Genomic DNA, 24,931 nt, shown 5'->3' with positions numbered 1-24,931 from the left:
GCCATCGGTGACGTAATCGGCTGTGAGGCAACTTGTGTGAGGTGCTAATCAAAGTGCTAAGTGCTTTCAGAGTGGCATGTGAATGTACGGTCAACAGTCCCTCTGAGCTCATTATGTCCATTGATGACTTGAGACTATAGCATGGTGGTAAAATGTGACACACAGTAGAAACGGGTGTTTCTCATAGCCCTGAGAATGACATGAGGGACCTGCTCTGCTACTGAGGAGCTTTGTTTTCAGGTTGTTTGATTTCTTCTTTCTCTGTGCACGGCCTACTCAACACAAGTGTCGTGCTGATTCATTGAGGAGAGCTAAAGCTGTTGACTGTGGGACAGAAATAATCGTTGCTGCCTCCAGGCACAGTCACAGTCAGATTCTCACCGGCTTTGCATGACACCGAAACTGACAGTTTATGTTTTGATTTTTTTTTTTTTTCTTAATAGTCAATTAGGAGGGCATGTCGGCTCTCATGATAAAAAACAAAACAAAAAATCAGCCCGATGACAGGTTTGTTTGTTTGTTTTTAAATCTGTTGGGCAAAGCTTTGAGTTTCTCATCAATGATCAAAAATGTACTTTAATAAAAACAGTTTTTTTTTATGTTTTGTCTCTTCTGCATTTTACCTTTTTTGGAAAGACGTAACATCTGCTGCAGATTGTAAGAAACACATGAAGACATCAGTCGGGCAAATTTGCAAAAAAAAACAAAACAATGAAAATCTGTGAACAGTTCCGAGTCCCCCCCCCCTAAAGCATAACAGTTCAAACTGCCAGCTTTGATTTCTGAGGAGCAGCAGCAGCAATGAGCCAACAGGCCTTTGTCATCAGCCAGGCAGACCTGTCTGTGCACCTGCTGATTCCCAGGCTTCCTTGCCAGTCCTCAGCTACACTGAAACCCAAGCAAGAGTGAAACTGGCTCGGAGCCAGAGGAAGACCTGGCTGACTGCTCCTGACACAATCAGTCAAAGCCGGGGATCCTTGAGATGAGAAAAAAAATACATGACTGATCATGAGAAGGGGGCGGAGAAACTCCTGGGAACACGAATCCAGTCCTCCGTGGCCTTCGGGATTGCTCAACATCTGTGTTGTGACAGCTCAATGCATCACCCACACGTGCGTGCGACTGATGTGACATTTCTCTAATTCATTTTTTTTAAAGACAATTAAGAACTTTATGTGATTTGTAAACCTTTTGTGTAACAGAGATCACAGTTCTGTGGATATTATATCTCCAACTATTCTGGGGCCGTCCAGATAAAGATAAAGGTTGGTTAACGGGGATTATTCCACTTAATTCCTCCGTCTAATTTTCGTAACGTTCCTCTAACGTGTCTCTTAGTCACGACAGCTTTTTTACGCTTGTCAGATAAATCGACGAGCTTCAGGAACAAGATGGTGTCGCAAGAGTGACGTCTGATGGGAGAAGAAGCACAAACAGTTGGATGATCAGGCATGTTGAGAACAAGCGGTTTAGTCAGACCCACCAGACTCACTTTATCTGGAGTGGAAATTTATGATGACAAAAACAGTCAAGTTGTTTTTGAAACTGTCACCTCACAGCAAGGAGGTTCCGGGACTATCTGAAAACCTTGCTAATCAAAGTGGCGAGAGTGAAATCAGAATCGTAAAAGTGATATCAGATGAATGAACGTAGCATGGTGTGATAATTTACCAATGGGAATTTCCATTGTAATCTGATTTCCATTGATCACAACATCCGGAAACACTTTAGCGCTCCTTCTCGAGCATGGCACCAGCCTGCAGTTGATTTTAATCGTGTCAGTGGCAAAACACGAGTTCCTCTCTGTGGCCTCCGCTCCTCGTGATTAACCCGTTGATGTCTGCTGCTCGTACAGAACCCCGACACGACTGTGTGCCGGTCAAAGCATTGACTAATGGAAAACAGATCGGGATGAGAATGTTCTTTTCATCCTCCAACTCGGGTGTGACTCATCCTGGCGGTCCTGAACCAATGCAGCGTGGAGCTGTTAAGTGTTCCCTTCACACAAAGTCTCCTCTGTTTGTGTATTTCTCCCAAACACAAGTCATTTTCTCACGCGTACCGTTTTACAACAATCCCAATGATGATGTGCGCGCTCCGTTGTTGCTGTTTATTCTCAATCAGAGCTTTTGATTCAATCACTCTGGCGACTGCCACTCTTCCGTCTGTAGCCTTTTTGAAAAGGCCCAATCAGACGTGGCAATCAGTCACAGCAAGACACTGCACCCCCCCCCCCCCCCCCCCCCCTGCCATGCAGTCATGTGGATTGCATTAGAATAGGTCGACCTGGATCATGGCTGGAGGTCAGAGGTGACTTCTCATAGCTTTTTAGGCTTCGAGATGTTTCAGGAAATGTTCCTGGAGTGATGAGTTGGATTGTTAAGATTCCCTGCAGAGAAGAGCCCCCCCCCCCCGAATATCAAGCTTGGTGAGTGACTGGTTGTGAATTGCACATGCATTAACATCACAGTGCAAGCTGCTCTAAAAATACATGTCACACAGGCGATATAATTTGCACTTCATTTATTTCCATCGCATCACTCAGACATGTAAAAAGACACAGGTTAGGGAAGGCAGTAAATTCGAGATTAGTGATATTGAAATCCCAAATTTCCTTCAGGATCAATAAAGCATTATCTATCTGTTGATGCAAAATGCTTGTGGGGGTACATTGATACGTTCAAAATCCACATCTGCTCTTACATTTCTTAAACATAAACATGAAGGATGACCCGTTTTTAACAAAACAGGATCGTTTACACATCAAGCTCACTTCCATAGGAAGCATAGCGCAGCTTTCATAGCCGCCAGATACAGTCACACTGTAGTGCGTATTTCACTCGTCACAGACACAGTTTCTTTAAGTAGAGGTTGATTAATTAACACTTAGATTCAAGCAAAAGGGGCTGAGCATTCTCCATCTGTGCACAAAGAGCTGCCGGGGGGCCGATAAGGAGTGTATTGAGCAAGCAAACAAAGAAGGGTGGGTAACAAAGGCCGGCCTGATGGTTTCAGGGAGAACCTGCAAGCAGGGAAGAAGCTCCAGCAGTGCTTGCTTTCACAGATGCAGCCTGACATGGAGACAAAAGGTCAAAGGTTACTGCTGGATGCCACTCCCATGTGACTTCTCACCTCAAAGCAGAAGCTCCTGTACCGATCTGAAAACTGACGGGACACTCTTGAGTTGTTAAGAACAACGCCGCCCTGCTGCGCTTCATTTTGATCAGATATTGAATCGTAATATTAATTGAACATAGAGGTCAGGGGCGATGAGGCTGATTGAGGGCTGGATGACACCAACATCAAGCCAGGCAGGGGAGCTTTCACACACAGGTAAGAGTTTGGCACTTGGCTCTGCAGCAGCTGCATATAAAAACACTGCCGAAGCCTGACGCACAACAAAGAAGTGGCTAACGCCCCAAATGCTCGAAGGCAGCATGGGAACTTTCTGTTTCTCGCCAATGTTAGCATGAAAGGCTGCAGCTAGCAGCAAATCACATCATGCAAATTGACAACATTTACATGATGGGCTATCCTTTGGCTATGTAAAGTCCATTTTGATTTCAAAATGGGGATTATATATTGTTTTTTTCTCTCTCTCTCTTTCTTGCTGAGACAATCCAACATTTGAATATAATGCAAACAGCATGGCTGTCCTCAATCTGCCTGCTGGGGCGTTAAATTAGACCCACAATCCTCTCTGCTGTCTCCAGAAGTTTATTCCCTGTGGTTAGAGCTTGTGTTAAATTCCCCCCCTCACTTATTTTGGCATGCCAGACAAAAAACAAGAACATATTTTATAGGACACTGATGATAGCTGCGACGCCAAGGGAAACTAAAAGGTTTTAATAAATTAGAAGATGTTGTCCACAACCCAGAGTCTGTTCATGGGTTCAAACGAAGCAGAAGTACTTCTTCCAGCTACACCTGGAGAACGCTTTTGTTCCTCTGTCAGAAAACCTTCTTTTTTTGCTCTTGCGGGTTTTGTTCTTAATAGCGGCAAAGATGGCCGCATCAAAGGCCTCTTTCAAGTTCTTCTGCGTGAGGGATGAACACTCTATGTAGTCTGTAGCCCTGATCTTCTGCGCCATGCTACGTGCCCTGGAGCTCAGCACAGGCTTGACATTAGATCTGTCCAAGTTGATGAGGACATTCACGTCCAGCAAGAGGTCCGACTGGGTCCCGACGAGGACGATTGGGGAGGACGGGTTGCGAGACCGGATCTCTGAGACCCACTTCTTGGTGATGTTGTGAAATGAAGTGGGGTTGACCATGCTGAAGCACAGGAGAAAAACATCCGTGTGGGCGTAGGAGAAAGCCCTGAATTCATCAAACTCCTCCTGGATGAAACACAAATGGAAGGAAGCTTACGCCAGATTCATAAATCCATGCTTAGACATGAACAATAAAACAGTAAAGAAGACTCAACACATTAATGTGTCTGGATACGATCGTTAAATAACATTCGTGGGGAAATAGTGTCACCGAGTTGTGTGTTGGATGAAGCAAAGTCATGGCTGAGTTGATCTGTATAACGTGTTAATGATGGGGATTCTGAGAGTTTAGCTTTTAACTAGAGACAGTGAACTCAACATTCAAAAACACATAAAATTAAGTTACTAAAAAGAACTAATGGAAACAATGTGGTGCTGGTTGTAATCTTTTATTTGCAAAACTAGTCTTACCTGTCCGGCAGTGTCCAGAAGCTGAACTTTAACTGGGGATCCCTCTACTTGGACCTGCCCTGTTAGAAACCAGGTATAGGCGTCAGTCAGTGTGGGTTTAGAGCCCTTTATGGAAGAGCTTAATCATTTCAAACAGGTTGACAAGTTCAATGAATCAAACGTCGAGAACAGACGAAGCATAAAGACACCAGATTACATTGAAACTCCACTTTAATATCTATTCAATTAAAAAGTCTTTATTATCCCCCTTTTGAAGCAGCAAACATTGAAGAATGAAAATTTAAGGCAATGCTCTTAAAAAAAACAATCAATACTAGTTCTCTTTTGTTGTTGTGAAAATCCAAATGAAAGTGAATGAATGATCCCTCACCGGAGAAGACGTCAAACCCCGTCTGGTGATACTCTGCCGGGTATCCATTGGAGGTGTAGCTGACAATCATGCTGGTCTTCCCGACGGCTCCGTCGCCGACCAGCATGCAGCTGATGACCTCGGGGTCCAGCTCGTCCTCCCGGGTCAGCCCGCAAGCAGAAGGAACTCGGGACTCGTGGTAAAAGTAATCCATGTTAGGTGGCATGTCGGGCCGGTGGGTTCAGATACCGACGGCGAGGCTGTCACATTACTTCTGGCTGCCGGCCCTGTTCTGTTCTGAATGACGTGTGGGTCGGGACGCTTGGAAGGTCGTTTGTAGTCTGACAGGTTGTGATTTGCATAGACACGCCCACAGAGAAGATGCGCATGTGGATCTGGGGATGGGACGGTTAGCGTGTGTATTTATATATAAGTATATTATTGATTCTATCGTGGTACCACTGTACCAACATTTAGGGAGAGGATTAGAAACCTTCTTTTGCAGAAAATGAATGGGAGCCACAGTCCGAAATCCAATTTCCCTTATAGATTTATGAGAAATAATTTGGTATTTTTTCTTGCAAAAAAAAATATAAATGTGCGATGAACAAAGATAAGGAACAAACATGGGAGTTTTCTAAACTATAATATCTATTTAGAAACCATTCCTCTTTTATCAGACTGCTCCCCCTAGTGGTAAAATAAAATAGACGACACCGAATGTGATCACGTGATTCCCTGTCACCTGATCGTCTGGGTATGTCGCCGCCCTGTGTCCTGCGGTCGGAAGCTAAAAGAGCTGCGATGATAACAAGAATGCTTTAAATATCACAGTTTAATCTGGTTTTTCATCGTAAAAAAGATGCTGTTCATCTGGCTTCTCACTTTAGACGGATGCGTAGATGAGAAGTGTGATTCGCGTCGGGTGTAAGCTGGTATAGCTAGCTAGCTAGCTAGCTGTTTAGCAATATCATATTTTGATTGTTTATTTGAGAGCATTTTTTGTTCCGTTCTGGGATTGATGGGGAAAAAAATCACCTAATTTTGATGCAGACATAAGAAAAGAAGAAGCACGGCGAAATATCCATTATTGACTATAAAATTCAAACATGGCTTCGATTCTCGACGAGTACGAGGACTCCCAAAACAGCAGGCGAGGTGCGCAGCAGCAAAGCCGCTTGTCAACCACCAACATCGGGCTGACTCATTCAGGTAGGTCGGCCTCGTTTCCGGAGATATAACATAATTATCTTTTGCGAATGTCGACGCAAACACGTGAATGTTAAACTCTTTTTTTTCCTCTTCTACTCTGTTTTACCTTCTGACTAACATTAGGCTTCGTGAACGTGAGACTCGAGGAAGAGAAGCCCATATTCAATAAGCAGCGGATCGATTTTACACCGCCTGAGAAGATCAACCATCTCGCCGTCTGCCACAATCAGCTCTGCATGAGTCTGGGAAAGGACGCTCTGCAAAGGCAAATCCCGCTGTCGATAATTACTGGAGCTATTTGGGTCTTTTCTTGGAGTAAATCAATAATCGACAATAAAGAGGCGCCTCTAAAGGAGCAACGGCTGTTCGGGATACCGATATTAATCTTTAACTTTGTGTTCCGTACAGGATTGACTTGGGGAAGCCAGATCAGCTTAATCAGATTGAGTTGGGAAGGAAAGACGACAGTAAAGTTCACAAACTCTTCCTGGACCCCACTGGTAAGAAAAAAAAAAAGGTCAAAGTTAGAAATAGAAACTACTCAGCAGGGAGATTGACTTAGCTTTTCATGCCATGTATTATACCATGCTCCTTTAATGCGTATTGATTTTCATCTGCATTCATACATCTTGCCAGCCACTGCAGCCATCCCTGATAGTGTCAGACACCGCGGCTGCTCCTCAGTTCCTCCTAAATAATATCTAAAACTATCACAAGCTGTGGCTTACTAACAACAGCGGCTGTATCCTGACCTCCTCCATGAAGGTTCCCATCTGCTGATCAGCCTGAGCACCAGCGAGTGCCTGTACCTGAACAGGAACACCCAGAAAGTGCGCAGCCTGTCCCGCTGGCGAGGACACCTCATCGAGAGTGTCGGCTGGAACAAGCTGCTGGGCAACGACACCAGCACGGGACCCATCCTGGTTGGAACCAGTTACGGCATCATCTTCGAAGCTGAGATCTCTGCAACGGAGGGCAGCCTGTTCAACACCAATCCAGACCAGTACTTCAGACAGGTCAGAGACATCGGTTTTTAGTTTTGCATCAATTCCAAACGCACATTATGACTTCTAAAACAACATCTCAACATTTATTACTGTGTGTTTTTTCTTTTTTAAATAATATTTCTGGATGTTCTATACTATGTAAATCCAAACCAGTAGTGAAGACTATCGTTATTAGCCTTCTTTGTAATATGCGGATGAACAAAAAGTCTTTTCCCACGTCAGGTGCACTCCCTGGAGGAGGATGGGAGGCCTGCGCCCGTCTGCTGCTTGGAGGTAGAACGAGGCCTCGAAAACAAGTGCTTCATCATCGCCACCACCCGCAAGCGCCTGTACCAGTTCGTCGGTAAGGTGGCCGACGGGTCGGAGCAACAAGGCTTCAGCGCCATCTTCAGCCAGAACCAGGACCTGCTGCCCAGTTTCCAGGAGTTCCCAGCCAACATGGGCCACAGTGAGATCGCTTTTTACACCTCGAAGCTTCGCACCTCCCCCAAGTCTTTCGCCTGGATGATGGGTAACGGAGTTCTTTACGGTCAGCTTGACTACGTCAGGCTTGATTCCTTGCTGAGCGATGTGCAGGTAATTATTGATTACTTCTCCGCTGTCCCATTCCCTTTGTCTTTCGACTCGCATGACGTACTTTCTCCACATTTTCTCTCCCTCACGATAAATAAAGGTTTGGGAGTACACGCCTGACATCGACCTTGGCACCAACAAGCCCATCTCCATCGTGCTGACACAGTTCCACTTCCTGTTGCTGCTCTGTGACCGAGTCAAAGCCATCTGCACTCTGAACGGCCAGGTGGTATTTGAGGATGTGTTCCCAGAAAAATTCGGCACCCTTAAGAAAATGATCAAGGACCCGGTTGGTGGGTTGGTGTGGATCTACACTGAGCGGGCAGTGTTCCGGTACCACATCCAGCGCGAGTCGAGGGATGTCTGGCAGATGTACATGAGCATGAATAAGTTTGATTTGGCCAAGGAGTACTGCCGTGAGCGGCCAGAGTGCATGGACAAAGTGCTGGCCAGAGAGGCCGAGCATTGCTTCCAGAACAAGCGGTACCTCGAGAGCGCCAAGTGCTACGCACTGACGCAGAACTACTTTGAAGAAATAGCGCTGAAGTTCATCGAAGCCAAGCAAGAGGAAGCCCTAAAGGAGTTCCTGCTGAAGAAACTGAACAATCTGAAGCCGAGTGAGAGAACACAAATCACCTTGCTGGTCACCTGGCTCGCCGAGCTCTACCTGAACCGCCTGGGCCAGCTGGAGAGTGACGGCAACAGCGTCATCTTCCGGGAGACTCGGGATGAGTTTCGCCAGTTCCTCAGCGACTCCAGGCACAAGGAATGCTTGTTCAACAATCGCAGCACCATCTACGACCTGCTGGCCAGCCACGGCAACATGGAAGACATGGTTTACTTCTCGGTCGTCATGCAGGACTACGAGAGAGTGATATCCCACCACTGCCAACACGACGACTACATGGCCGCTCTGGATGTGCTCTCCAAGCACTGCGACCAAAAGCTTTTTTACAAGTTCTCCCCCGTCCTCATGCAGCACATTCCCCGAAAGGTGGTGGACGCTTGGATTCAGATGGGCAAGCGGCTGGACCCGAAGAAGCTCATCCCGGCTCTGATGAACTACAGCCAGATGGGCAGCACCCAGCAGATCAGCGAAACCGTCCGCTACATGGAGTTCTGTGTGCACGAGCTGACGGTGACGGAAGAGGCCATCCACAACTACCTGCTGTCGCTGTACGCCAAGTATAAGCCGGGCTCTCTGCTGTGCTATCTGGAGCAAGCAGGCACCCGCGCGTCCGAGATCCACTATGACTTGAAGTACGCCCTCAGGCTGTGCGCAGAACATGGATACCGCAAGGCCTGTGTCTTGGTTTATAGGATTATGGAGTTGTACGAGGAGGCGGTGGATCTGGCTTTACAGGTAAGTGATCTGTGAATTTTGGGGGTCAGAATTAGTCAGGAAACTAACTTGCGCTGTATTTTACTGTGCGCAGGTGGACGTAGATTTGGCCAAGTCGTGTGCGGACCTGCCCGAAGATGACGAGGAGCTGAGGAAAAAGCTTTGGCTGAAGATTGCTCGCCATGTGGTGCAGGAGGAGAAGGACGTGAAAAAAGCCATGAACTGCCTGTCGAGCTGCAACCTGCTCAAGATTGAAGATATCCTACCCTTCTTCCCAGACTTTGTCACCATTGACCATTTTAAGGTCTGTAACCTGTCTGTGCTGTTTGATGTTAGAAACGCATTTAATAGAAAAAAAAATTACATCTCACTTATTTAGATGTGAATTACACGGAACAAACCTAAAAATAAAAGTACGGTAAAATGCTTCATATTAACGAGCACCGCGATTCGCCGCGATTTTGTTAGGAGGCCATCTGCAGCTCTCTGGAGGAGTACAACCAGCACATTGACGAGCTGAAGCAGGAAATGGAAGAGGCCACAGAGAGCGCTAAACGGATCAGAGAAGACATCCAGGAAATGAGGAACAAATACGGAGTTGTGGATTCCCAAGAAAAATGTGCTGCTTGTGACTTCCCGTTGCTCAACAGACCCTTCTATCTGTTCCTGTGTGGACACATGTTCCACTACGACTGCCTCTTCCAGGTATCGCACAAGGCTTCTTCCACGCTGCTTTGTCGTTGTCACCATAATGCACATATAAAATGTTCTCTCGTGCTCTCTCTCTCTTGCGTTCTAGGAAGTAACTCCTCATCTGACGGTTTATAAGCAGAGCCGTCTGGAGGAGCTGCAGAGAAAGCTGGCTGCAACCACACAATCCTCCAAGTCACGCCACCGCCCAAAGGCCAAGGAGGAAGGAGACGCTTCCAGCCTGGGAAAGGGCAACGCGGGCCCAAGCCGCGAGCACATCAAATCAGACATTGACGATATAATTGCATCCGAATGCGTGTACTGTGGTGAACTGATCATTAAGTCCATTGACAAGCCTTTCATTGATCCACAGAAATTCGAGGAGGAGAAATCCAGCTGGTTATGAATGAGTTGTCCCAGTTTAAAAATAAACAAATTACGCTCAACCATCTGAAAATGCATTCAGTGGATATGTAGACATTCGCCTGATTGCCTGTTACCCTCTGTTGAAAGCTGCATCAGCCTCAGTTCGCGACAGAGTCGTTTTTTTTATTTTTTTGGCATTATGGGAGACTGATTTTAAAAATATTTGCACTTTTGGTGTGTGGCGTAAATGAGATGTGGTTTTGTGAATTATTGTCCAGGATGTACCGTTGCATACAATGTGCCCGAATCTCTATAATAATAGAACATTTTAAAAGCACTATCAAATTATTAACTGCATTGCATCATGCGCTTGCTTTGTCTTATGGAAACATCAGCTACATTCAGACAATACCTGATTCCTTAGTTCAGCTCAGCTGTTCCACCCTGCAGGGGGTTTTCATCGTGTGTGGAGTAGATTACAAACATTGTTGGTATGGTATGTTCATTGATTTGTAAATAAATGTCAATGTTGATTATTCGGGTTGTTCAAAAGGTAATAAATGTGTAACAAAGGACTTAAAGGAAGAAATGTACACGATGAAAGTGCTCCGTTCTGTTCAAATGTGAACATTTTGAACATAGGTAGGCAGCTTGATAGATTTATAGACATATTTAGCCTCTGTGCAGTCTTTCAGGCCATTTAAGCGCACACACGCACACATAGATATATGTATATACTCATGTATGCGCGTGCGTGTGTGTTATATTATTGGCACAACAAATACTCAACTAACTCACCATACCTAAAACGGAGTTCCCTTCTGATGACGTAAGACGTCATTCGGCAATCTTCGCACTAGGCAGGCAGTACTAATCGATATCGACATCCGCCGAAGAATATGTTTCGTTGGATATTTAGTCCAAAACGACACATGCATTATCAACACAACTCTTCTATTTGAAATAAGACGGCGCTTAAATGTTTTGACATATTGAGCTAGTCGTAGCCACCGACAAGCGAGCGCCCCTTTATCTGTGATCGACTACACGCCCTGCTCCTTGCTGTACCCTCGCCATGGCGTCGTGTCTCTGCTCTCTCAGTAACAGAAAGTGGCCGCCTCTCTGCTGCTGCCGACTCAAAGCTCACAGACTCGCACGGTGCCTCAAACCGCCATTTTGGAGTCAGAGAACCGTGAGTCGGCAGCAGCGAAGAGAGACGAAAAGGGGGACACGGGGCCGAGGTGAGAGACTCCATGGTGGTTGTTATGGCGAAGGAGCAATGGGGGAAGATGGCCGGGAGGGAGAAAGAATTAAAACATGGGGATCATTCGTTCTCAAGGCAACAGAGTCCCCGCTCGTGGCCGCTAAAAGCCTACGGAAGGCGCGGGCGGAGGGCCTTGCTGTTGCAGCACGATAATGATTGAGTTATAACAATTATTAAACCAATATATCTTTATACATTGTGTAGGTAGGGAGGTGGTGGCCTTAAAGAGACAGGGCCGATTTCAATACTTCATATTAACGGAGAACGTGTGTCAAAATACCCCAGCATTTAAGCTAACATCGCTGGCAAGAGCTAGTAGCCGCGAGCCGCCCTTAAACAATGGTGTGATGTTAAAAAAACAAAACAGCAGCCAACACTGATTAATTTCTCATGTGTGTTTCATTTAAACCCGTTAGCTGTCAGCGTGTCTTGACCCTTCGCTATCGTTGATGAAAACCAATGCTACTCGTGCTTACATAGGAAGGCAGCTACTAGCTAATGGTCGTTAGCTGGTACCGCTAAGCTACAGCCGAGTGGACAATCCAAGGTTAGCGTGGAAACCACAGCTAGCACTAGCTTAACACTGCTAGCTAATTACTGTTAATTGTAAAACTACGGTGTAAGACATATTATTTAATATTACTTGGTATGAAAAAGCGCTCAGTTTTTCTTCATTGGAAAAAAGTCCTAATTTCTACGCTCTTTCAGAGCTCTACTCCGCCAGGCTGTGAACTCGTCTGAGAAAGTCAACTGAGTGACCAGCGTAATGAATGCTAATTACACTACGGTGCTGAACTGATCAGCTAAGCTAATCGTCAGTCACGTGCACACACAAAATGATAATTGTCTTTTTTTTAAAATTGTTAAATCAATTTAATTCACAATTTGGTCAAATATATCTCTTCAGGTATATACAGTCCGATAATTAAATACGTTAAGCCGATTTACTGGCAAATTATATGCACTACCCCAATGCCCAATTTTCACATTAAAGAAATTACTTTAAAAACTTTTTTTGTACTCATGAGTTTAAAGAGGCTGTCAAGTCAGTCCTGTTTTCTTTAATTCATAATGTACTTCTAAAAATTATTTTGAAAATCATCAGAACTCATGCAATATTCAATACATTTGCTTTAGTAATATCATCATTAATGCTCTGAAATTAATTACCTATTAATAAATGTTAGCGCGCATGAGCTCTTGATTAAAACTTTGTCGTGGTAATATCACTAACAGCTGGAGTGTGTGTGTGTTTCTTTAAAGGTTTTCACCTTTGATCATTCATTTTGGAATCAAGAACAATGGAGTCGCTTACTGAGAAAGTAAGGTACTCTGTTTACATTGTATTTGACCAGCTACCCATTCACTGCAGGGTTTGTAGCCTTGCTTGGGGTCAAAATGGCCATTAGGCAACATAACAAAATTTGGGACGCAGGCAGCAACTGAGAAGAGGCATGGAGCCTGGCAAAAAAAGGAGATCCACCTCATACATAGTGTAGTTTGGAAGATTCAGCATATATTTATGAATTACTCACATGTCATTTACAAATCCTTAAAAGCATCATGAAACAGCAGACTTGTTGCTGCTTACTCTGACCTTGGGCCGTCCGCATCTAGTTTTCTTTTTAATTCCTCTCTGCTTTTTTTTTTTTGTCTGCAGTAAAGGTTACTGCCCTACTGGGCAGAGGCGTCTGTGCTGCATGGCATCAGGGCAGGGTGGCCGGCTGGAGGTTGGGGCTTCAGGGAGCGCTGCCTTAGCCAAGCCCCTCTACCTACAGCGTTTGGAACGATCCCTGAGGTTGGACAGTTACCTGCGTCAGACCACCGCTATCTTCAATGGAGATGTAACAAGGTACAGTCAGAGTGGAGGATGAATGTTCCTGAGGCCATTCCAGGATGAGTTTCAGTAGATGATGTCATTCAAAAATGACTCATGATTGTATGTCGAGATTTGAATTTTATGGCATTTTGTTTTGTTGACCAAATGTTGGGTTTTCTTCTTCTTCTCGTTTTGTAGTGATGATAGTGATGACAGTGATTCCCTGGACCCTTCGAATCAGCATACGACTTTGACTGTGAAGAGTGAGCCACGTGAGCAAGGCGATGGGTTTGCAGAGTGGAAGCCCTTCAACGGAGTTTTGCTCCAAGGTACGATGCATACGTAAACGGTAATATCAATGCTGGTGCCATTGAACTGTTCTCAGAGGATATATTTAATGTATGTTTTTTTTAATGCAATGTTTCTTCTCCCTGTGTTGACGCTAAAGACCAAAAGGCAGATAAAAGTAGCTTCTACAATTTCTCCAAACTAAAGAAGAATCGAAAATGGCTTAAGGTACTTTTTTTTTTTACACATAACCTTCCATTCTGCTTAGCATTTATTAACTTCATTAGAGAAAAAAACATTTGATTAATTGCAGCTCTCATATCAATGTTATCTTCCCCTCTTCTCCTTTCTTGTGAACATTTCTCTGCTGTTCGCCCGACACCCTGACCCTCATTTGCACGTGATCCACCCTCTGTCCATTGCAGAGTATCCTGCTGAGTGATGACACCACGGACTCGGACACGGACTCGGACGACTCCGACTTCAGTTTGTCTCGGGAGGAGCTGCATGACATGCTGAGGCTGCATCGTTTCACGAGGCAGCATCAGAGCAAGTTTCACTCTGACCAGGAGGTACAAACTCTGACACGCAGACCGAATCATATATTTTGTTTTATTTTGCTATGACATTCCTTGTTTTTTTTACATTTGTGATTTTTTTTTATTTATTTTTTTGTGGCAGCTTCACCAATATCAATATTATAGCACTGGACTTCTCTCGACTCAAGACCCGTACTATGAGCAGCATCGCCACCTGCTGGGCCCAAAGAAGAAGAAAATCAAAGATGAGAAGAAATCGAAAGGTAAAGACAAAAAATAAATAAAATAATTGTTTCCGTCACGACAACATCAACTGAATAATTAGAAATATGAATCGATGTTAAGATTTCAAATTGATCATGTCTTTTGGTTTGTAGCCAAACTAAAAAAAGTGAAGAAAAAGAAGAAACGGGGAGAGGGAGAGTTTGTAGACGAGGGGCGTCCTTATGTGAATAAGATCTTCGCAAAGTTTTCCCATGATGCTTCACTTCCCATGGTGAAGAAGAAACATCTAACCATTGAGCAGCTGAATGCACGGCGGCGAAAGGTTTGGCTAACCATAGCTAAAAAGGAGATCCCCAAGGTGAGTTTGCTTAATAGTGACTATAAGATGATCAGAAATCGGAGGCGAAGGTTTCACAAGCTTTTTTTATTTTTATCTTTTAACTATAATCCTTTGTACTATGCTTACGGTATATCTATTTTTTAGTCTTTCAAGCAAAAGACATCTGCTAGGAACTTGGTGTTGACCAATGCTAAGAAGGTATGTTTTCACACTTACACTTTAAGATGCTTTGATTTTCTTAAATAGAATACATTTATTTCCGATTTAATTTATGCCATATTTAACCTTGATATTGTTTCAGCTGGCTCATCAGTGTATGAGAGAAGTCCGGCGTGCAGCTATCCAGGCTCAGAAGAACTGCAAGGAGACGTTGCCTCGGGCTCGCCGCCTCACCAAGGAGATGATGCTCTACTGGAAGAAATATGACAAAGTGGAGAAGGAGCACAGGAAGAGGGCAGAAAAAGAGGCCTTGGAGCAACGCAAGCTGGACGAAGAGATGAGAGAAGTAGGAATGGGATGGGCGTTGGACATTTTTATGGAAAAGTTTGCAGCAGTATTACACGAAACATAATAAAAAATGCATAAAAAAACGTTTATTTTGATCAGTTTTCCTCCACTCTTGCAGGCCAAACGTCAGCAGCGCAAACTGAACTTCCTTATCACCCAGACGGAGCTCTATGCTCATTTCATGAGCGGTAAAGCTAACATCGGGAGTCCAGAGGAAGACGCGGCCCAGGAGGAAATACTCCGAAAGCTGGAAGACACGGCAGCACAGAGACAGATCGACATCGGAGGAGGAGTGATGGTGAACATGAGCCAGGAGGACTACGGTAGGAGCCTCGGTTGAAGCTCGTTAAACTGTCGAATGAAAAGTATCAGTATTAAATTCACTGTCAAATAATGGAGTTCTTATTTAGTGTATTGCCCGATGGGACGCAGGAGGGGAATTGATTCCTCTGGTTTACGAAAAATGCAATTGTATACAATTTCAGACAGCGAACACTACAAATCCCAAGCCCTGCGGAATGCCAGAGAAGCCTACCAGATTCACCAAGAGAAAGTAAGCCGGTGCTAGAACCCCCCCTCACACACACACACACACACACTCATAAACGCTGTACTCGGTGCACTCCGTCCTTACTGGTGAAATGCCTCCCTGTAGACGCGGATGTTTGATGAGGACGCCAAGGACAGCCGGTGTGCGTCAGTGCACGCGGCTTGTGGCCCCTCCTCGGGCGTCGGCTCTGGGTTTGGAGAAAGCTACAGCCTTTCAAACCCGTCCATCAACGCAGGAGAAGACATTCCTCAGCCCACCATCTTCAACGGCAAACTAAAGGGTTACCAACTAAAGGGCATGAACTGGCTCGCCAATCTTTACGAACAGGTACCCAACGTCCGACTCGTGCTTCAGGACATTGTTTTGTTTCTTCATGAGTGTTTCTGGTATTGCATGTACTCTTTTTTTTTTTTTTTTTTAGCACGCAAACACTGAAAGGTTTCTGTTCTCTACAGGGGATCAATGGAATCCTTGCAGATGAGATGGGACTGGGGAAAACTGTCCAGAGTATAGCCCTGCTGGCGCACCTTGCAGAGGTGAGGGGACGTAGCCATTGATTCTTATTTAGATTGTTGCTGCCGCCAGCTTCTTTGTGCGCCTGCGTCATTTAGGGCAGCCCGCGTTTCTGGCTGCACATCTCACGGAATGACGGATGCTTTGTTTCGTTTTTTGCGAGGAGCTGAATCATCGGCCGACTATTCTCATAACACCAAATTTCAGGGAAATGTTTGCTCTTCGCCGTTGAACTGTCACTGGCAGGAAAACACATGCAGTGGTTCCTTCAGGGCTTCCTGTTATTGGGTGCTTGCACATGCACACGCACGCACGCACGCACAGAGAACACCTGTTGTGGAGGCTGACGGTGTATTTTCTTCTCTCTTCCTGCACAGAGAGACAACATCTGGGGTCCGTTCCTGATCATCTCCCCTGCGTCCACACTCAACAACTGGCACCAGGAGTTCAGCCGCTTTGTGCCCAAATTTAAGGTGCGGATCCGTGACCCTGCTGAGTGAGCACTCTAGCGGAAGCACCTGCTGAAGCACGTGCACGGGGAATCCTGGCACGCTCATTCCGATTGTTGTCTTGTGTGAATGCTTGTAGTCGTTTTTTTTTTTACCGCGTAACTCAGCTGAAAACCAGTTCTCTTTTACAATGACGACCTTGCGTTGCTTTTGCGAAAACTTCTGTCTCGCATCTGAAAACCTGCAAGGATATGTATTTTCTCAGACTGTCCATTAGGGGGCAGTATTGCACCAGGACACTGGTAGGGTTTCACACGCAGGACTCCTTCCTTATCTGTGATACTTGAACGTTTCTCTTCTTGCATGTGTCAACACGCCCTTGACAGACTGTGTGGTTATTCTTAGTTGTTTAAAACAAACATTAATCAAACACATCAATATGTCGACCATGCCCGCATGCACACACACGCGCGCACACACACATACACACTCAGCTGTGCCCTTTTTTTTTATCTCTAAGCGTCTGAAGATAAATCAGTTCCTGTCTCTTCTGCTAATGAGGTGTGAAAAGAACCTATTATAGGATTATAAGATACGCTTCCTGAACAGTCAAAGGAACTGAAAACAATGGAACACCAACGCGCGCTGAGGGATGTAATGATGTGCAATCTTTTCACATCACATTTTGCATCAACAAGTGGAGCAGAGAAAAAGTTTGGATTATACAGTAGATTGCTTTAAAGTGCTTTCCATATAAATCAAGACTCACTTTTTCCCCACTTTGCTTTAACTTAACTGGTTTGTCTGTCAGGTGTTGCCGTACTGGGGGAATCCTCATGATCGCAAAGTGATTCGGAAATTCTGGAGCCAGGTATGGGAGAGATTTGGTCCCATGGGTGCCCGGTCTATGAGGGGCTTTGTTGTTTTAAATGTGGTGACCCTTTCTCTGCTTCTGTTTCTCTGCGTTCCGATAGAAAACGCTGTACACACAAAACGCACCATTCCACGTGGTGATCACAAGCTACCAGCTGGTGGTCCAAGACGTGAAGTACTTCCAGAGGGTCAAGTGGCAGTACATGGTTCTGGACGAGGCCCAGGCGCTGAAGAGCAGCACCAGGTAAATCGGTGGAATGGCTGCAGCCCATCGCAGTCCAATCGCTGCGGCAATGAATTTACATTCATGCATTCAAAATGACCTTCTCTTAGTTATATGGAAAGTATCGGTTTCCCAAACCCACGTTCACTCGCTAGTTACTAGTTTTAGTGCTAGTGTACAAAATAGTCCCAGTAATATTTGATAGAACAGAAAGTGTACATTGAATTAACAACATGAGCACAAGCAGGGAATTCTTAGGAATAGACTTTATAAATTGCTCCGACTGTCGAGCAGCGTGACCCTTGAAAGCATTTTGAAACCTGAAACGGCAAAAAAGACGAGAACCGCGCTTTCACACACCAACCGCTGTCCCAGAGTTTGGGTAATTGCTGCGGTTACGTAAAGCCAAATAAATATGACCAACTCCATCGCCGCCGGTTAACCGCCCCCCCCCCCTTTCTGTGTGTCTAAGCGTCCGGTGGAAAATCCTTCTGCAGTTCCAATGCCGGAACCGACTGCTACTCACCGGGACGCCCATCCAGAACACGATGGCTGAGGTTAGCAGCGCGTGTGTGTGTGTGTGTGTGTGTGTGTGCGTGTGCGCGCGTGTGCGTGCGCGTGTGTGTTCACATGAGCGAGACTGAGCCGCGTGTTTTTTGCTGTCTCTCAGCTGTGGGCCCTGCTGCACTTCATCATGCCGACACTGTTCGATTCCCACGAAGAGTTCAACGAGTGGTTCTCCAAGGACATCGAGAGCCACGCCGAAAACAAGTCGGCCATCGACGAGAGTGAGTTCGGCTCTCTGGGCTGGAGGAAAAGCTCGTCCTGCCAGCAGCTGCTTCTCCTTTCTTATTTGTAATTACATATATTCCCGCTGACGACGCAGACCAATTCTCAGCTCGTACGCAGGGAATGCTCTCGAGTTATTTCTTCCAGCATTGACGCATCGTATCCGCTACGTATCGTATTCACACATCCTGTATTGATTGATGATTGTGTTTCAGACCAACTTTCAAGACTGCACATGATCCTTAAGCCTTTCATGCTGCGCCGGATCAAGAAGGATGTGGAAAACGAGCTCTCTGATAAGGTAGAGGAGCCGACTTTCCTCCCTGTGTTTGTTTAGCCACTTTTGTTTTTTTTACTTTTAAGAGTTTAGTCTGCGCTTGCACAAGCTTCGGTGCGTGACACCAGATAAACCCAGATATTTGATGCATGTCTACAGAATGCGTGTCGAGCCGGGCATGGGGTCTGCGCCATAAACGAAGTTTTGGGTTGAGCCCTTGTGAAAGTTTGGTGTGCGGATCCGATTGAGGCAGAACACAGCAGTTTGTGTCGAGTCATTTGGGTTTTACTTTGAAAATCAAGCACGGGTCCATCTGAGGACATTCTCAATGACTCCTGTCTGATATTCAGGAAACCACATTGAATTCATTCACGAGTGTTGAAGCCCACAAAGGAACTCTGCAGATCACTTGCGATGCATTTTTGGTCATAACTGTGAGATGAAGTGAAACTGAACAGACGTTAACTTCACCGCCGACCCGCCGTCGTTCTGCGACGCGAAACGAGATGCCGGTCACGGTGGTGATCGTCCTCCGCTCCTGTCCCCCCCCCTCTTCAGATCGAGATCCTGACCTACTGCCAGCTGACGTCCCGGCAGAGGCTGCTGTACCAGGCTCTGCGGAACAAGATCTCCATCGAGGACCTGCTCCAGTCCTCGATGGGCAACGCCCAGCAGGCCCACAGCACCACCTCCTCCCTCATGAACCTGGTCATGCAGTTCAGGAAGGTACGCCCCCCCCCCCCCCGAGTTCAACTTTCTTTTCTGCTTCCTGTGTAAAAAATAGAATGAAGAAGATTTTACAACAGCTGCGGTTATTTTTGAGTTTTACCATTTACTAGAGTTGCTGTTTTTGAACCAGTCTGATCAGTGGTGGATTCTACACTGTCTGTCTGTCTGTGTGTGTGTGTGTGTGTGTGTGTCTGTAGGTGTGTAACCACCCCGACTTGTTTGAGCGCCAGGAAACGCGCTCTCCTTTCCACATGTCTCTCAAGCCCTTCGTCATGTCAAAGTTCCTCTACCGCCGTGGCCTCCTCCAGGCACACAACCAGGCCAAAAGCAAGTAGGTTCCCTCAGGCTTCATCATCAGCGCCATTTAGGTTATAGATTATACACAATAGATGGTAGTTTAATCATTATCTCAGACCTTTGTGCGTTTGCTCACGTCCATCGCTCTCGCTCTCGCTCTCCATCCTCCTCAGACTACTTCAGGTGCTGCTGTCTCCCTTCTCTCCGAACCACATTCAGCAGTCTCTCTTTCACAGAAAAGGTGAGCCCACAATAGTCTTTGTGTTCAGTGACACACACACACACACACACACACACAAAGCTCTAGGTCTTATTCTTATGCTCCCTTCTGAGTTGTGTTTGGATGATTCCAGGCGATGACAAAGGAAGCTGTTTCTCCTTCCTGCGCTTCATTGACTTGTCGCCAGCTGAGATGTCCAATCTCATGCTGCAAGGCACCTTGGCGAGGTGGGTGTCCTTCTTCTCCTCGCTCATCCTTCTTTTGGCTTGAAATCAAGTATTCCTGTGAACAGTCTTTTTGCAATTAAAAGTCTCTTTCTTTCACAGGTGGTTAGCACTTTTTTTAGCCCTCAAAGCGGCGTATCGGCTCCACCACCAACGCCTCTTCGGCCTTGAAGAAGAGGACCAGGAGGCCGCGGGCGACTTGCTTGGGGTCGAGAGACGCTCACGGCCCAGGAGTAAATGTCTGTCGCGCAAGGACCTGATTCTGTGGCCGAACGCACCCACCGGTTTCCCAAGTGCCCACGGCAGCCCTGTCCTACAGGTAATATGACTCACGGGACACAGGCGCACACTGCAGTCGGCGTACAGGGGAAACCATCCGGATGGTGGGGTGGATCTGGGATTATTATTTTCCGCTTTGTTTAACACCGTAGGGAATATTTTCCAACATATTTCCTTACTTATACATTTTCCTGGAGCTCGTCGGCTGGACGGGCCACGGGTCAGGCGAGCTCGCCAGACATGCGGGATTGTTTGGCCCTGGCGGAGGTACGCTCGACACGCCGTCATTCAAGTTTAGATTTTTGTCATGTGCTTCCAATCAGATGCGATGAGCCTGGTTTGGCCAGAGTCTCTGACGCCTCACAGGAGAGCCGACTGGGGGGGGGGGGGGTCATTTTAGTGAGCTGCGCTCGGTGCGGGTTCGGTAAATGGTAGCCGCCGATGTGTTGCTTTTGGTTTGCAGGTCTGGAAACGAGCGGGCCTATGTTTTTGTTCCAATCAAACTATTCTGGAATCTTAGCAGTCCGGGCAAATTTAAATTTGAGCAGACCCGGTCTTTTTAGTCTGCGTTGTGTCGGGTTCTGCGGGGCTGCGTCGGGACAGGATACGTTTCCTCTGTCGTTTTTGTGTTATTTGGCTTTGCAGAAAGGTCATTATTTGAAAGAGACAATACAACGCACGTGTGCCAGTTCAAATACACGGACCACCTCAAAAACATGTGGACAGCTGCAGCCTGCAGACGCACCACAAGGTCACCGCTGCAGCAGTGTGTGAGTCTTTCTGCCGAGTTATTAAAGCAACGCACACGCCGCCCCGTCGGCGAGACGCGTATCGCACCGCCATCCTCCACCAATGTAGCTTTTGTAGTGGGGAAACACTCAGGAGGATTTAGCTTTTGGGAGTAATTCCACCCCCCCGCCCCCCCCTTGTCTCCTGGCTTCATCTCTTTGAGTCAAGGAGCTGTCAAGTGTCTTAAGTTCACCCTCGGAGCGGATTAAGCAACGACAGACCTTCTTCACAAACATGCGCGGAGCTTGGAGACCTAATGCTGGATGTGCATCGTGTGACCGTGTCGACCCCAGACTCCCACTAGAGCGGCCCACTCCCACAGAACCTTTTTTAATGCGGCGACTCGTGTTACCGCCGCCGCCTCTCCGTTTGGCAACGTGCTCCCTGGCCGTGTTCTCGGCGGCGTGGTCGGTCTTTCCTTCAGCTCTCCTGCTGCTGCTCGTCTTGAGGAGCAGAGAGAACCAGGAGATTCTGTCCCACTCCTGTCGATTTGCTCGTCTATCCATCCCATTATGAAACCTATTAATGACACGCGTTTGGAAACGTTTGACATTCTCTGTGTTGTGTGTGTGTGTGTGTGTGTGTGTGCGCGTGTGTGTGTGTGTGTGTGTGTGAGAGAGTGTGTGCGTGAGTCCTGCTCTTGTTGCTCCGGCCCGTCAAGTCCGATAAAGTCGAGAGGGGGGTGGAACTTTCGACTTTGTGTGTGTGTGTGGGGGGGCTTTGGCTTGGGACGACGTTATTTTACAAGCGCTGCCACTAGATGGCGCTGTGTATTCACCATCACATAATACGTGGCAACGTGCACTCGTCACTAATATATTCCTTTAATACCCACTAAAAGCACAGAAGCTGTCAGTATTAGTGGATGTTTTATGGCACGACAGCCAACGAAATATTAATATCCCACCAAAGCGGCTGATTAAAAACTGTAACCGCGGCTGCTTCCAGCGTGTCTACCTCTGTTTTTCATCACTTCTCACATTTGCTGTTCTTTTTTTTCCTCCCCTCCCAAATACGTAATTTGAACATAAAGTTTTCTTCAAAGTCCCCACTTTGGCAAGAGAAATCCGGCCAGAGGCTTAACAAATCGACTGACGTTGTTGAAATTGAATGCGCTTTTAATGCATTTCACCGCTCAGATATATATATTCACTGTTTTGTTCCAAATGTTTCCGTGTGTTTCAGGACCTGATGTTTGCGGTGGCCAGACCTGGCGTCGTGGGACACGGGGACGCCACGGTCCACAGCCGAAGCTCTACCGCCTCCTCCTGGCTGCGGCCCTGCCAGCCCATGATGCCGCCCAAGTTCCTGCTGGTCGCAACGCCCAGGGTGTGTGTGTGTGGGGTCGACACTGGTCCTTCCGCTGCATTTTAATATAAACGGCCTCTAATATAAGGGCTGCTTGCTCTGGTTGTTCACCAGAACCTCAGTGAAGAACTGGCCTTGGTTTGTTCCCTCCATCCCGAGCAAACGTAACAAGATGGTGACTTTCAAGTAGTTGAAGTAAAGTCTGTGACCTTGTAGTACTCGAAGTACTACCGGTAGCTTCTGTTGCAGTCAACGCTTTCACGGACCAGAACATTTATTTAGTCTTGTGTATATCTTATTCTTGAAAGCAGCAGCTGAGGGGGCGTCCGTTGAGCCGCTTTGTGGAAATGACATTGACGTTTTTCTGTGGTAGCACAAACCTCGGGGTCGTGAAGGAAGCCTTCGAGCATCAGGCACCTTCGTCGGGCTGTTCACCTTTCAGTTACAGTCTTTGAAATGCAACACAGCTCATATCGTACTTGTTTTTTTTTTTTTTTATTCCTCAGGTGACTGCAGTTCCGATGGCGCGGTATTGCAATGATCGTAGTGCAGAGTACGAGTGGCGGGAGACGCACAGCGGAGGGGGGTCAATCTTCAGACAGTGTTTCCTGTACGGCTCCCCTGAACACGCCGCTGACTGGCGCACGAGGGCCAGCGCCTTCCGCCCACGATGCCCCGGGGGCGTGATGGCGCTCTATCCACGGCATGGCTGGTCCTTCATTCGAATACCTGGTGAGGATTATTGTTTGGAAAGTTTCTGCTTTGTTGTTGTCGTGATGCTATGTGGCCCGAGGCTAATAACTAAACCCGCGTTCTAATAACGCTAGAACATTCCAGAGGCAGGGAGTGGGGGGGGGGCGCGGCGAGGCTCATTACCCCACAGTTTGCTCTACCTCTTCACTTCCTACGGTGCACATCTGAGTTTGTGATTGAAGGGTCTCCCCGTGGGAGAATGTACGGGAGGTCAGCGGTGCAGCGCCGGGCGGATCGCCCTCCTCCATCACCGCCGTGTCCGTCTGCTGCCGACGCAAAGGGCAGAAGCGAGGACACACACACACAAACAGCTGGCAGGGCTTTCCGTTCGGGTTGGGGTGCAGGATCGTGGGTGTGCGTGTGCTTGCGAGTGCTTTACCAGAAGAGCCCGGGCTCGCCGAGTTAAGGGTCAGCTGGATGCCGAATGGGAACCGAGTCGCTGCCAGGATTCGGACGGCTGATGGATGTGCAGGGTGAGGGAGGCCGTCCCAGTTTCATCGACAACACTTCCCTTCTCACTGACCTGCATCTGCTGCTGATGAACTCTCGCCGCTCCGGTTTGTGATGACTGCTCTCTTTTCCTAAGGCGCCGTGGCAGAGGTTCCCGGCGCAGAAAACAGACGCGTCTATCTGATTATTCTGGTGCGATAAGCCTGCGATGGACACGTTTTTGTTTTAGTGTGTTTGGGTCCACAGAGACGCACCTTTTTAAACTATTACTGTAACCCTTTAAGTCACAGATTCTCCTTAACTTCTTTCCTTCTACCCATCTGTGTGTGGAAACAAAACAAGTGTGTGTGTGTGTGTGTGTGTGTGTGTGTGCGTGTGTGTGTGTGTGTGCGTGTGTGTGAGAACCGTCTGAAAGCTCTTGTGAAGTCACACCGAGGCAGACAAAGCGAGGAAGTTTAGCTACTGGCCATTGTTCAAGTGTTCAGTTAGGTAACGTTAATAAGTGGTGTGTGTGTGTGTGTGTGTGTGTCATCGGGCCCATTCAGGGACCCTCTGCAGCTCTTACTCAGGGGCTGCGCCCACGTTCCCCCCCCCCCCTGCAAACAAACTGGTCTGAAATCAGTATCTGGCCGCGGCCTTCTCTCGGCTTGTCTGGTCTCCCACTTCTTTCTCAGCCTCGGTAGGAAGGAAGTGACCCAACGCGCCGGCACCCGTCCTCCGCTGGACGCATTGTTGCCACATCAAGGCCCAGATATGTGCAGGAGCTCGGCTGAAGTTTCCCAGCCTCCCTCTCGTCTGCTCTCCCGGCCCCGCGCCTCGGAGAACAAACGGCAGAGCGGAATGGCCGCTTTTGTTTTCAGCGGCGTGGCGTGAGGACGGCGGCCTGCTGATATCGACAGAGGAATCTAATCAGATGACTTATTAGGAATCATCACATGACGATGACTCCTCTGATCCCGTCACCGCTGAACACACGGGCGCTCGTCCCGTCTGAAGATATGA

General features: G+C 47.0%; 3 protein-coding genes across 3 annotated transcripts; 2 read left to right on the top strand and 1 right to left on the bottom strand.

Moving 5' to 3' along the window:
- Positions 1-2,520: 2,520 nt before the first annotated feature.
- LOC137916723 (rho-related GTP-binding protein RhoV-like) lies at positions 2,521-5,306 on the bottom strand. Its single transcript, XM_068759694.1, has 3 exons — positions 5,056-5,306; positions 4,686-4,744; positions 2,521-4,340 (listed from the first exon to the last, which is right to left on the bottom strand). Exons 1-3 carry the CDS (start codon positions 5,258-5,260, stop codon positions 3,894-3,896), a joined length of 711 nt encoding a protein of 236 aa, XP_068615795.1. The 5' UTR covers positions 5,261-5,306; the 3' UTR covers positions 2,521-3,893.
- An 837-nt stretch (positions 5,307-6,143) lies between these two features.
- Positions 6,144-10,800, top strand: LOC137916726 (vacuolar protein sorting-associated protein 18 homolog). The gene is made up of 9 exons (XM_068759696.1): positions 6,144-6,246; positions 6,370-6,511; positions 6,655-6,746; positions 7,012-7,262; positions 7,476-7,829; positions 7,927-9,189; positions 9,263-9,472; positions 9,637-9,873; positions 9,968-10,800. Exons 1-9 carry the CDS (start codon positions 6,144-6,146, stop codon positions 10,262-10,264), a joined length of 2,949 nt encoding a protein of 982 aa, XP_068615797.1. The 3' UTR covers positions 10,265-10,800.
- A 2,352-nt stretch (positions 10,801-13,152) lies between these two features.
- Positions 13,153-23,470, top strand: LOC137916725 (chromatin-remodeling ATPase INO80-like; the record flags this gene model as incomplete). Its single annotated transcript, XM_068759695.1, has 25 exons — positions 13,153-13,340; positions 13,506-13,636; positions 13,756-13,823; positions 14,021-14,167; positions 14,277-14,397; positions 14,512-14,717; positions 14,844-14,897; positions 15,001-15,204; positions 15,325-15,529; positions 15,692-15,759; positions 15,862-16,083; positions 16,212-16,292; positions 16,647-16,742; positions 17,530-17,589; positions 17,693-17,835; positions 18,287-18,371; positions 18,485-18,602; positions 18,819-18,904; positions 19,439-19,606; positions 19,807-19,940; positions 20,080-20,147; positions 20,260-20,353; positions 20,453-20,669; positions 22,604-22,747; positions 23,233-23,470. Coding segments are annotated over exons 1-25 (3,310 nt in total), but the record flags the coding sequence as incomplete, so codon positions are not given.
- Between the last annotated feature and the right edge of the window lie 1,461 nt (positions 23,471-24,931).

The sequence above is a fragment of the Brachionichthys hirsutus genome, unplaced genomic scaffold, assembly GCF_040956055.1.
Source record: "Brachionichthys hirsutus isolate HB-005 unplaced genomic scaffold, CSIRO-AGI_Bhir_v1 contig_311, whole genome shotgun sequence".
NCBI classification, from domain to species: Eukaryota; Metazoa; Chordata; class Actinopteri; order Lophiiformes; family Brachionichthyidae; genus Brachionichthys; species Brachionichthys hirsutus.
This window is presented reverse-complemented; position numbering and strand designations above follow the sequence as displayed.